Source organism: Colobus angolensis, unplaced genomic scaffold (assembly GCF_000951035.1).
Source record: "Colobus angolensis palliatus isolate OR3802 unplaced genomic scaffold, Cang.pa_1.0 Scaffold31, whole genome shotgun sequence".
Taxonomy (NCBI): domain Eukaryota; kingdom Metazoa; phylum Chordata; class Mammalia; order Primates; family Cercopithecidae; genus Colobus; species Colobus angolensis.
Window position 1 is genome coordinate 9,891,438 of NW_012116377.1, and position 14,122 is coordinate 9,905,559.

Genomic DNA, 14,122 nt, shown 5'->3' on the forward strand with positions numbered 1-14,122 from the left:
AGTACACACCTGGGTTTCTTTGCATTTTGACTGTTGTGAATAATGCTGCTATAAACATGAGTGTACAAATATCTCTTCGAGTCTCATTGATCATACTGGTTTTAACTTATGCATTACATTTGCCCATTTTGTGTTATTGGTTTATAATTATCTATAAATCACATAAGGCAATCTCTTTATCCAAATCCCTTCTTGATAACAATGTTGCATTTCCTATTGATTGGAAGATATCATTTTGCACAAAATGGTCATTTCCTGCATCCCTAGTATTTTAAAAAAGATTTATGCCATCGTCTTCACAGCTAGACTCTGGGAACAGACTGCTTTCATACTTAGTCTGAGTTTGTCATAGTTCTTTTGGCTAAGATCTAACTTGGGGATGGATGGGAGGTAAATAATAACCAACCTCTAGGCTGGGTCAAAGCAGGAGGTTTGGGGGGGTTTTGAGTTTTGTTTGTTTGTTTTTGCCTATTTGAAGGTCACTAAGACTACACAGAAACTATCAGGCACCATAAAGAAGGCAACTGAGTCTCGGAGTAACCCAATTAGGACTGACTTCATTTACTCGGCAATTATTTATTGAGCTCTTACTTGTGAAAAACACAAAGTGTTTTTGGAAAACAGAAGATGAAGAAAGCACATTCCCTGCTTTCAAGATGTTTACAGTACAAAATATTAAAGGCAATTCCTATTATAACCCAGAGCTCTTTAGGCAAGGCTTCCACTCATAGCTGTAAAAACTATCTCCTTAAGGAGGATTATAAAATACATCAAAAAGCAAAGTGTGCTTTTATATTTATATTATATTTTGTTATAGATGGATTCAAGTAAGAATTTGGAGACAGACTGAAAAATCTCTCCATGAAAGCTTTAGAGGTGTTTGGCTTTTGCTTTCCTTTGGCTAATATGAGAGCACCAGGAAAACAGAAAGTACTCTTGCTCTTGACAGTATGAAATTCTTACTATTTTTAGAGAATAGTAACTGTGCATTTATGAAATTCTTTGTCAGAGCAATTTAGTTAATAGATATGTAAATGACTACTTATTTCATTGTGTAGGTGGATCGCTCCATGTACACTTTCTGAGGAAGAATATAAGTGCTAAAAACTATTAACATTGCAAATGGAAAGAAGCAAAAGTTAAGGCTAGAATGCCGTTCCCTCGCTGTATTAGGTATTAGGAGTGGGACAGAAAGTCCATCTTGTCAAGATTTGTTCGGTTTATGGGGTGGGATTTCTTATTTATGTCCGACTCTTGGACTGTTTTTTTGTTTTTTGGAGGTTTTTTTGGATATATGGAATCTAATATGAATTGGGGTGCAAGGGTATTTCTTGTTGATTTTCAAGCACAAAAGTTCATTACAAACCCAGCTGGGAAGGGATTGGGGGAGGTGCTGAAAGTTAAAGCCACAGCAGTAAATTTTCAATACAAGAGAAAACCTCCTAAAAAATCACCTAGGGGCTCTTTTAAACCTTTATTGTTTTTTTCAGCATAAAAACAACTTCAGAGGAGGCTGGAGATTTCAAAGCTCTCTGGCTCTAACTGCCTCCTGGGAACAGTGTGGAAGCTTCCCTAATCATAGAGGAGTTAATGCAGGCCTCCTCTGGGGGGAGAAGTCTCTAATGGGAGGAAATAAATGGGCCCTTGCCTTGCAGATGGTCCCCAGCCCTCCCCTCACTGGAATTCTTCTTGCTCTGTGAGCTAGCCTCATCTTCAGTTGTGCTTTTTTTTTTTTTTGAGACAGTCTCACTCTGTCACCCAGGCTGTGATGCAGTGGCACACTGCAACTTCCGCCTCCCAGGTTCAAGCAATTCTCCTGCCTCAGCCTCCCGAGTAACTGGGATTACAGGCACGTGCCACCACACTTGGCTAATTTTTTGTATTTTTAGTAGAAACAGGGTGTTGCCATGTTGGCCAGGCTGGTCTCAAACTTCTGACCTCATGTGATCCACCCACCTCAGCCTCCCAAAGTGCTGGGATTACAAGCGTGAGCCACTGCACCCAGCCCAGTTGTGCTTTAATCCTTACATTCCCCTTTTGTGAAGTTGTCTTGAGTTCGCAGCTGTCACACAAATCAAGAAAAATTCTTGGTAATGGATCCCAAGCCCTCCACCACTTTGCCCTCCCACCTTCCTTACCTAACTGCTGTTGGCTCCCACTGACATCAGTCCACATTCTCCGCATGAGGCTGGCAAACCTACAAAACTCCCACCCCTTGTGTTTGTTACCCTGCCCTGCTGCTCTTGCTCCTGGTGACTGAGGCCCTTCGCACTTGGCCCTCATCTCTGGAATGTACACAGCTGTCATCCTAGGCCCCAGCTCCTTTACACGCAAGCTCTTTCTGCTGTACAGGGGCCCTGAGGATAGAGACCAGCGGCTGTGCCGACTCACTCCCTGGCTCTGCTGGGTGCTGCACACTGTCTTCATTAACGTTGTCTGTGTGGTTTTTTTCTTTTGTTTTCCTCTTCCTTCAGGTACAGAGTGAAGACAGTGTCCTCCTGTTTGTTATTGCCTGGACGATCACGGAAATCATCCGTTACTCCTTTTATACATTCAGTCTGTTAAACCATCTGCCTTACCTCATCAAATGGGCCAGGTAAAAAAGCACGTGGAATGAAGGCTCACTTTTGAAATGGTCTGTCATTGCATTTACCTTTTATTGCCTAAATATTGCCTCCAAATAAAATTGATACAGGGGTTGGGTAGAAATCTTGTCTGTAGATTTCATCAGAATAGGACTCTGTACTTAACTTTGACTAACGGAAATACTGTTTTAAGGTTTTTATATTTTACTTAAATTATTTTAATTGGAATCAGTTCTTTTCAATTAAATTATACAGTATTTTCTTTTTTAAAAAAATTTCATCACCAGGTAGCAATCAATAGAGATTTGCTGTAACATCCCTTTTTTGTCCATATCATCACATTTTACTGATGAGCTTCTGCCATTGTGATGGGTGTTTTTGGACCAAGTCCTATTCTCCTAGTCTCAATTTTGCCAAGAAGCTGTGACTCTTAAATTAATTTTTAGGTAATAACAAGCATTACATGGCAGTTTTAGTGTATCGCTGTTACTTTGCTTTGTTTTTACAAGTAATGATGACTTTGGTAAAAGGCTAGTAGTTCATCTGCTTACCTTAATGAGTCCATGAGACAGTTGTAGGCAGTTTTCTGAGCTGGGAAAGACTTTGAGGGAGAGTGACAAAGCAGAAGGATCCAAGTTGTCCCTGGAGCTGAAACGCCTTATTTGGTGGAAGGAAAGCAGTGGTTCCTAGACTATTTATGAGTTCAGTAATTAAATTAGGGACATAATCCGATTGTTTCCAACATTTCGAGCATGGGAACTCCTTCGTTATTTTTATTGTTTGTCTTATTTGCAATGAATATTTTTATTAGGAAAGGGGAAGAATGGGAAACAGAGCAGTTACTAACCAACCTGGACAGCCACTGTGAAAGCTGTTTACCCTGGTTGTTAGGGAAGTCTGTTGACCAAGCCCTGATTTTACTGTTCGAGAAAGATTCTTTCGTCCACTGTTCTCCATGACCTCTGAAAGATTTTTTTCCACCATCCTACTTAGTGTGGCTAAAATTGGCAGTGGGGAATATGTCTTCCCTTCCACTTCAGAGATTTTCAACACAATTCCTGTGTTGAAAGACTACAAAAGTTTGTAGTCCGTTGCATATTGTGAGCCACAAACAGCCAAAGGCTGTTGAAAGTCTGAGCTGATGATTCCTTTAGCAATACTTACAGCGGCTTACAGTTCCATAGGGAAGTGACTGCTCTCTGAATTAATTCTTTGAGGAATGTGGAGAACTCCTTTTTAAAGAGAGAAAAATTATGCAGATTCCCCTCCCATGTGATGATAATCGTAATTGTGGGGTGTTTTGATTGGAAAATTACATAGTAACCAAAAGCTATTATGAATTTTAAATTTTTTTAATTACATATATTTAATTTTTCACAATAGCGCGTACAAACATTTGAAAAATAGTAGCAGTATACAGATGTTTGTGCTATTTTTGTTGTTGTTCAGTCTTTGCATGTGGTGTGGCATTCCTAGACCACATGTTCCAACACCTCCACCACTACCACCCCAACCCCATCCCAAGACCCACAGGGCAGACCCTTCAGTATAAACCATGACTCAGTTCCCCTACTTTACCAGCATTTGGCATCACTTTAGTTATTTTAGAGCATAATTTTGAAGAGTTGTTTATTTCATCAGACCAAATTTTGAGGCTGCCTGAACAGACTTTATTTTGTCGTTAGACCATTTGGAAACTTATACCTGCTGTAGGCTGGTTTCAAAAACTGGCTTGTAAAACCTGAATCTGAATAGCAGGTAAACAGGAAAATGTATAAACAATCATTTTCTAAAAGACCAGGACTGATTAGAAGGGTGGGAAGTGCAGCTTCCTCCTAAAGCTGACTTTGAGCCTCAGTAATGAATATTTTGTTTTGCTTTAGGTACACACTTTTCATTGTGCTGTACCCAATGGGAGTGTCAGGAGAACTACTCACAATATACGCAGCTCTGCCCTTTGTTAGACAAGCTGGCCTGTATTCCATCAGTTTACCCAACAAATACAATTTCTCTTTTGACTACCATGCATTCCTGATTCTAATAATGATCTCCTACATTCCAAGTAAGTAAACAGTTATGCATATATTTAATTATGTTTTAAAATTTTGCTCTACAATAACTAGAGTTAAATATCTTTGTTTTTGCACTATATCCAAGTAAATGTAAATCTCATTTATTGGGAATTCTTCTTGGTTTTTTTGAATGCTGAGTATCAAAGGGAATTTTTTCCAGTAGTAATTGAATAAAGATGAACCCTTTTCAATACAGTTGCCAAAATGCAGCCCTTCTCAGCATGTGGGTTTGAAACTGAGTACCAGGCTAGGTTAAGTATATATTGGGGAAAGTACTGAATGGAAAACAAAAAAGCCATTAAAGGCCTTACCTTGATTGTAGTTTTCTGTCTCAAGAATTGCTTGTTACGGTATTTGAAAAACATGGTAAAAAGACTTTTGCATTGGTTACTATATCGAAATAGACATTTAACTTCATTTTGAATTGATTGATGGTTAACTAGAAACATAACAAAATAATAATAGATTTATTTTTTTCCACATTTTTTATTTTCTTGTTGAGCACTGATTGGGACACAGTGTTCTCTTCAAGATGGTTTTTAATTATTTTAATAGTACTGCTGAAGATTTAAGTATATGGATAATCAAATGTGCCTATCAGTGTATTCAGGGACAGAGAAAAAGACACGTTTGATGTCTCTGTGAAGTGAGCCCTACTTTCTGAGGATGAAGAGTTTAGTCCTTTGCTGGAATTCTGATGTTCAATTATAAATCCTATGATTGATTTCTACATACCAAAAGATCTTCTTATAACCAAGGGCATACAATGTTAGTGGTTCTTCTCATTTAGCTATTTCTATAACCATTGTAACTCTGAATCTTATTTTAATCTAGAAAAGATGCTATATTCTTCCCTAAACCCTAGGTTAAATTCAGATAGGGTTGGACTTCTCTTCATTCCACGGCATCACCAGAATGAATCATCCTAACAAAGTGACATGCTTGTGTCCCTCTGTGGAAAATTGCATTTCATGCTTTGTGAGACAAAAACTACATCCAGATTTCATGTGAGTGTTTATCTTGCAGAAATTCTTGGATACAGTTCTGCTTCATGATTCATTTTCCACTCTTTATTCATGATTGAGTCCTCCTCTCTAGTGCTGGAATCATAGCAACCAGAGGCCATCTCTCTTCAAATGTAAAAAGTAGTTGATTTTCCAACAGACGATAAATGTGAAATCATCTAAATGTTTAAGTAATAAAAATTAACTGGCCGGGCGCGGTGGCTCACGCCTGTAATCCCAGCACTTTGGGAGGCCGAGACGGGCGGATCACGAGGTCAGGAGATCGAGACCGTCCTGGCTAACACGGTGAAACCCCGTCTCTACTAAAAAATACAAAAAACTAGCCGGGCGAGGTGGTGGGCGCCTGTAGTCCCAGCTGCTTGGGAGGCTGAGGCAGGAGAATAGCGTAAACCCGGGAGGCAGAGCTTGCAGTGAGCTGAGATCCGGCCACTGCACTCCAGCCCGGGCGACAGAGCGAGACTCCGTCTCAAAATAAAAAATAAAAAATAAAAATTAACTAATAGTTTTTCACCTTTCTAATTTTGTTTTTTTTTTTAGAGTTTCATTTTCCAGTCTCTAGAGCAGCAGTTCACAGTTGCAGTTTTACCACACCCAGAGTAACTAACACATATTATCCCAGTGGGCACCACAGGCTTTATTTGAATTCACCATGGTCAAATGAATAGGAGACGTGTACCATACTGGGTGACTGGGAGAGGGGCAGGGAGGTTTTTATGAGATCAGATCCATAACAAGCTGCTTCCACATTGACAAAAATCTAGGGGTTCCTACCTGAGAGTTCCTGCAAGACTTCCAACCTCTCTAGGAAGCAGGGCTTCCTTCCAGGAACTTCTCCCCAGGGCAGCCTCCATCTGTCTGCATGTTTGTCTCTTTGTGCTCTGGTAGCCAACCAGTGCTGAGCTTCACCTCTTCCTTCTGAGCTCTTGGTGTCGTGACAGTGCCTGGGTTCCACATGCAGCCTCCATGACGATAGCATTCCTGAGGGAAACCCACTCCTGTGAGCTTTTCATCTTGGTCTTGAGAGAGATAGAGGAAAGAGAAGACACTGACCCCAGAGCCAGCTGTCTTTTAGAGCAGCAGTCCCCACAACCTTTTTGGCACCAGGGACCGGTTTCATGGAAGACAGCTTTTCCCTGGGCGGTGTGGGGGATGGTTTCAGGATGAAACTGTTCTACCTAAGATCATCAGGCATTAGATTCTCATAAGAAACATATAACCTAGATCCCTTGAATGTGCAGTTTACAACAGGGTTCACACTTCTGTGAGAATCTAAAGCCACTACCGGTCTGACAGGAGGCAGAGCTCAGGCAGTAATGCTCATTTGCCCACCACTCACCTCCTGCTGTGCAGCTCGGTTCCAACAGGTAGGGGTTGGGTACCCCTGTTTTAGAGAGTAGGAAAGGACTCTCCTCCCAACAGAAGTCTGCTTTCTTTACCTTAAGTAATTGCCCCTTGCAGTCTCAGCCTCCTTTTGGTAAGAGAACTTGGCTCAGTTAAAGTCTAACATAATTTCTTTTTGTGAGGCAGCTTACCTCTTGTAGACCAGGGAAAAGGGTGGATCTCAAATAATGATTAAAAGATTCCCTGCAAACCTCGGACTCCTCACCCAGGTTCAAGATGGCACACAGACCACGTCTTCTGTTGCGAGTCACCTGGTGCCTGCTGGTCTGTGCTCTGGCCTGAGCCAGCAGCTCTGGATGTCCTCAGGGGTTCAGGTTGTTACTGTTGAGGCCAGAGGGTACAGTTCATTCTGGCCAGCTGCACGTTTCCAAGTTTCCAAAGCTTTATATTTATCAGAAGAAAATGCAGAATTAGGAGGTTGCTGTTGACATGCAGTCTCCTTTAACAAATTTGGTTTTCTTTCTACAAGGTAGTGTTCTTTTAATCTTTAATGGCAAGTTGATGATACACATGCATTATATAAAGTAACACCTCCTTTTCATGGGCCTCATCCATTGTTGCGTTGTTGCACACACAGCATAAATGGTGGCTCATGAGACTTGGCCCCAGGAGTTTCCTTATATTGGGGTGCCTTGGCCAGGTGCTCCTCTCCTCTTCTGCTGTAGTTGCAATATATACAGGATTAGTACAACACAGTCCCTGCAGGACTCAGTAGATGTCTAAGGCCTGTTTACATTCCACCCCTAAATTGGTGAAAATTGGTTATGGGGGAGGGAGCCAAAAAAGGGCAAGATACGTTGATGAGGGGTGAGGACCTGGAGAAGCTGGCACTTTCCAGGTTGTCAGTAACCGTAACCACGCCTCTGATTTTTAGAGCAACCAAGGAGACTTGGCCCAGGCAGAGAGCATATCTGGTGCTCTCGCCCTCCACAGTTCTCTCCCCAGAGGGGTAGAGAGCCCCAAGAGGGCTGGCCATCTTCTTAAAGGAGGGCCCAGCAGCACCCACACCCCGCTGACCCCTAACACACACAGGGACCGACACACACACGTGCCCAGCAGTGTCCCCATTCTGTGTCCCCTGAACTGGGAGAACAGAAGGTGGAATTCTCAATAGCCTGTTCTCAGGTTGAGGGGTTTTTTCAGTGCTATTCCTCAGTGTAGCTCATGTTGTTAAAAGTAGCAGCCATGCATCTGGAAAGCTTTCAGTCTCATGGTCAGGTTCAGTCTGAACATGTGGGTGATTGAGATGGAGACAGAATCACAGTTCTGGTCAGCCAGAAGGCCACTGCCTGAACTGTGGAGAATAGGCCAGGCACCCTAGGCCCTTGGCCTCCCATCCACATTCCTTTCTCTGGGTACTGAGGAATCTCTGGGAGATGTAAAGGAGTGAAAGCACCATCATCTGACCCTTCTGGTAGGTAGCAGGCCCTGCCCATGGAAATGAAGGTCTGCATGGCCATCTTCTACCTTGAACTGCCACCAAGGGCTCAATGCATAACTTCCAGGTCATTCTTCTCCCCCCGGGCCATCTGAGCCAGCTGTGAGGCTGCAGCTGCCGGTTGTGTGAACACAAATGCAACCAGTGGGAAGGTTTTGAGCATGCCCAGCTCACATTTTCCTTTTGTTACAGTAAATCTATAGAAATGGGACTGGCCCCACATTTTTAAATGATTACAATTAACATTCCTTATGGTTTAATTATATCTTGACTTCCAGTTTTTAGATTATAGAGCTTGTCAGATTTTCTGACTTTCATGCCAAAATAGTTCTCTGCCTGTTGAATTATATGTTTAAGTGAGGTCTTTCCTGTGAACAGCGTCCTGCCTGGCAGTATCAGTGGCGTGGACGGCAGCCCTGTTCCACATGCTGCCTCCTCTGCAGGTTGGCAGATCTTTGTCACACATGCACTGGTGTCCCGGCGTACTTTGGGAGGATCATTTGAAATTTGGCCAGCTTGGAACCCATTTAAAAAGGAAGAAACTTGTCAGGAGAGAGTTTGGAGTAGTAGAAATTATCTTCCAAAAAATATGCGTGACCGTCTGAAAAAGAGAGACTGGGCTGGGCTTGGTAGCTCATGCCTATAGTCTTAGCACTTTGGGAGGCTGAGGTGGGCACACCCCTTGGCCCCAGGGGTTCCAGACAAGTCTGGGCAACATAGGGAGATCCTATCTCTACAAAAAATGCAAAATTAGTCGGATGTGAAGTGGTGTGCACCTGTAGTCCCAGCTACTCAGGAGGCTGAGCCGGGAGGATTGACTGAACCCAGGAGGTCCAGGCCATGAGCCAAGATCACAGCACTGCACACCAGCCTGGGTGACAAAGCAAGACCCTGTCTAAAAAAGTAATATCAATAAAATAAAGATTGGAGCTGTTGGAGAGATGAGGAGAGGAAGGGTATTGTACAACAAAGAGCATTTCACCTGGAGTTGTTTACACACAGTAACCTTGTGAAGTCTGGGTGGCTCAAACTGGTATTTCCTAGAGGGACACTATAGGCATTTTGGGTGGGATACTTCTTAATAGTGGGTACTGTCATACATTATGGCATGTTTTAGCATCCCTGGTCTCATATGCCAACTGCCAGTACCCTTTCCCTTTCTCCCTCATTTCCAAATAGTCCAACTATCGAAATAGTTCCAAATAGTTCTGAGGGAGGCAGTACCACCCCATTCATTTGAGAACCAGTGCTTTTTAAAGTATTCTGTGAAATGACCAAGAACAGAAGAATCCCCAGTGCCTAAGACACTGGCTTGCATTCCATAAGGCCTTTTTTTTTTTTTTTTAACATCCAAACCTGGCTTAGTTGTGTTCAAAGCAAATGTTGTGGCATTCCTCCTCCTCCTCCTCCTCAAGTCTTTACCCAAAACTACTTCCCAAGAGAGGTTATTCTTCCCAAAGAACCACCTGTCCTGGGACCAGATGGGGCTAGGCTGAGGGTCAGGAGCCAAGAGTCTGGTCCCAGTTCTGTCCAGGACTTACTATGAGACCCCAGGCAAGTTGCTCACCCTCTCTGGAGCTCAAATTCCTCCTCTTTGAAATAGGAATAATAACTTCATCACTAGAATCCTTCACCTGGTTGTTGTGAAGTTAATCAGAATAAATGTGGAGATAATACATGAAAGAATATTATTTGGCTGCTGTGTGGCATCGAGATAGGTCATGATAGTGACAATAGTGTTTGTCACTGTATTCCACACCACTTTTTCCCTCAGCTAAAGCAGGAAAAGAAAGATGGTAAGTCTCTCTGTGTTTTTTCTCCCTTTCCCCAAGCCCACTTTGTTACCTTCCTTGGTTGCTGGATGAGAAATTAGTCAGAGGGTTAGAGAGGACCTCAAGTTCATATGCTTTAAATAGAGCATGCAATTTTAAACCATCCTCTTAACCAACTTTTCTTTTCTTTCAGTTTTTCCCCAGTTGTATTTCCACATGATACACCAGAGAAGAAAGATCCTTTCTCATACTGAAGAGCACAAGAAATTTGAATAGTTCCTGCTTTCTGCACCTCCCACCAAAACAAACTTTTCAATGATCAAAAAATGCTGCAGACTTTTTGAGTTCCCAATACGTTTCATAGAAAATAAGTAAGAACTATTTTTAAAACATTCAAACAAAACTAAAACAAAAATCCAGTGTCATGTGGGCCTGAGATTTTATTTTAGAAAAAGATTGTTACATAAAACACCCTGGCCAGTTCATTTCAGCATGCTTTTTCAACCAGAAGTTCCTAATATTTATGATGGCACTAGAAAGGGATTTGGCATTTTATGTCCTTCTATGTCCTTCATGTATCTGATCAATAAAGACCTGTAACACTAAGTACTTGAGAGTTACAGTCTGAATAATGAAGTCGTACCAACCGAATAGCCCAGCTTGCAGTATAGTTATGTTTCAGTCTGCAGTGTGTTTAGCATTCCCTTGTCAAAGTGCTTGACTGCATGCTGGAAACTATTTGTATTTTTGAAGCGGCAAACTCTGTTCTCTGGAATGCTCTGAAGTTATGGCTGGGACCTATCCCCTCATATCTAATGAATGAATTATAAAATGTATATGCCTATGAAGCTTCGGGGTAGTGCCCATAATCAGAAAACAACTTAGAACCCTTTTGTTTGTTTTAAATTGAGTCATTACTGCCTGCCACTAAGAAACGTGCTTGAATCTAATAAGTATGTGTATACCGTAAAGAATATATCTTATCTGGAGCTCAGCCTCAATCATATCTTAACAAAATGACAGGTCTCAGAAAGGGGGAGCTCAGTAGCTCATAAGCGACAAGTCCTTTTCACAGCACTGTTCTCAGAACACCTCTGAGTAACGTGTTTGCCAGTAGCTATTCTCACTGATGCACTGATGACCCTGAAGAAGCTGATGCAGCCACGTAGGAATGGAGGCTCTGTTACTGAAAGCACATGGAACGTGTTGCTTTAGAAAGGTAGTCGGAAAACATTCAGGAATAGGTTTATACACCATTATTGTTTTATTTTTTAATTTTCATTCACTCTTCTGTTTGGATACTTTTGCTAATTAAGGTCCTATGTTAATTTCCACCAAGCTGTAAGTCCGTAGGCAGTAAAACATTCCACTTGGGCCATCATGAGCTAAAAGCAGTATCATCTCCGCATGTTGGAGCAGCCAAGAAATAGTTTGGTCCTACCGACATTGTCTCATCTATGTCACATCCTCATATGATTTAATTGCTCAACCATGCATTTAAAACTCCTCAAGAAAGGGCTGGTACTGCAACTGTAGGTAAACTGGAAAAAAAAAAAAAAAGAAAGAAAGAGTTGGATGAAAATGTGAAAGCCCAAGTTTAGATGTGCATTAAGTATTAAATAGCACAGTATCTTTATGGAGCCTTTTTTCCTCCCCCACCCCCTGCAGCTTTTTTTTTTTTTTTTTTTTGGTTGATGTTGAACTTTAAGACTTTAAAAGTTTAGCAGCTTATTGAGTAGTTGTCATTAAAGTATAATTGCGAATATCAGAAAACTTATACTGGAAAACTAAATTTTTTTTTTCTCTTTTGAGACGGAGTCTCACTCTGTCACCCAGGCTGGAGTGCAGCGGTGTGATCTCGGCTCACTGCAAGCTCCACCTCCCAGGTTCATGCCATCCTCCTGCCTCAGCCTCCCGAGTAGCTGGGACTACAGACGCCTGCCACCACACCGAGCTAATTTTTTTTTTGTATTTTTAGTAGAGACGGGGTTTCACCGTGTTAGCCAGGATGGTCTCGATTTCCTGACCTCATGATCTGCCCGCCTCGGCCTCCCAAAGTGCTGGGATTACAGGCGTGAGCCATTGCGCCCGGCCCCTGGAAAACTAAATTTTTAAGTGCTTATTTTTATAGAAGTTTGCAAATTTAATGCAGGCAGGTGTGTAATAAATTATTTTTGAATTGAACTTTAAAATTCTGCTTCTTAAAGTCAGCACTCAACTTGGGCGTGTTGAGATTAGAATCTATTCTTGTATTTGATAGACAAAATATGTGGGAAAGATTTTTTTCATGCCTTTTCTCTCGTTTTATTCTTCCATAATGTATTTCTACTATAAAATAGAATCAATTTGGGTTATATTTGTCATATTACTTTATTCTGTTAGATTTTTTCAACTGTTTTAGGAAAAATTCTAGAAGTCAGGATGAAAAATGCAGCTTTTCAAGGGTTGCTGGACTAGGGGTTTTATTTGGGCCACTTTATTATAATTTGTCACTACTTATGAAAAACATTCTGTTGCAAACAGTGCTGTTGCATTGAATTGAACTTTGGCAATGAGAACACAGCACACAGCTCCCTTTTCAAAAAGGGTCTCAACCCCAGTGTGTATTTTTGTACATCAACATTTAGAATACTTATGGCAGATAAGTAAGGCATGTCACTGTGTCCTTCAATAACCTCTCTAACTGGTTTCTTTATCCCTAACATGAATTCATTTCTCCTTTGAAGTCATTTATTCTTTTATAAATTGAGAACAACCACACCACCAAATGTCACACCTTCTTATAAAGTGTGAACAAGGAATGTCATGTTTTTGTGGGTATTTTGTCAGACTTAGTGGTTTCATTTCAGGGCATAGTCAAAGGCATCATCTTCCCAACTACCCACTTGATTGTGTGTTTCAGATCCCCTGTGGGGCCTTCTTCTGACAGAGAGAATTCTTTGAGGTCCGCAGTAGTGCTTTTGTCGGCACAGACTGCTAATCTGCATCTTGCTGCGTTATGTTTGCTGAGGTTGGGCTCATTCATTTAACATGTACCAACCGTTACCCAGAGGCACCATGGAGAGTTAGTCATGGAATAAAGCACTGGCCTTGCAGATGAAAAACTGTCTCCAGAGCAGACTTCTGACAGGAAAGGTTTAGATGCTGGAGAGTTGAAGAGGTATAAGAAGAGATCATGCCCTCATTTTTCACTTTTTTTTTGGTTATTCATTTATAATAAAAGTTTGGCATTGATGTGGTCCAACCTGCAAATTACTTGCAGTTCTGAGTTTCAGATAAAACATTTAAATTCAATGCATACTACTCCTTTGAAATTTGGGTAAAAAATTATACAATCGTATATATAGTCATTTTTGTATTTTTTCTATGTTGTGAAAACCAAAATTGTAATTTTATAAGTCTTTGATTCACTAAATTATATAATTTAAATGTATTTTTTGTATATTTAGAAATAAGGAGTCCAGAGACTATGCTTAACTTTCTATGCATGCATTTGAAAGCTGTTTTTACCTGATAATGTTAATGTGGTAATAAGTTGTATTCATAAAATACTGATCTGTGTTGCATTTCAAAATAAACTGATGTGTGCTCTGCCTGGATTTGAAATACCTACCAGTGAGTGCAATGATTTTTCACAGTCAGTAGGCCTGAATGTGGTGTTTCAGGAATATGGGAGAATTTCAGTTCAATTACGGACTCCAGCTCTTTAACAATTTTAAAATCTAATTCTGCTATTCATAATGGTTCAGCACTTACAGGAAAGACAGACTATATTAAGAGGTTTCCAAAAAGTCCTTCCTTGCCAGTCAGTCTTCAGGCTAAGCCAGTC

The 14,122-nt window shown here is 41.2% G+C and overlaps 1 protein-coding gene across 1 annotated transcript in view; it reads left to right on the forward strand.

The window, feature by feature from the left end:
- Positions 1–13,905, forward strand: part of HACD2 (3-hydroxyacyl-CoA dehydratase 2) — a 96,608-nt gene extending 82,703 nt beyond the window's left edge. Inside the window, exons 6-8 of the mRNA XM_011950857.1 lie at positions 2,475–2,596; positions 4,469–4,647; positions 10,487–13,905. Coding sequence (XP_011806247.1) covers positions 2,475–2,596; positions 4,469–4,647; positions 10,487–10,569 — 384 coding nt within the window. The 3' untranslated portion in view covers positions 10,570–13,905. The remainder of the gene's footprint in view (positions 1–2,474; positions 2,597–4,468; positions 4,648–10,486) is intronic.
- Positions 13,906–14,122: the final 217 nt, after the last annotated feature.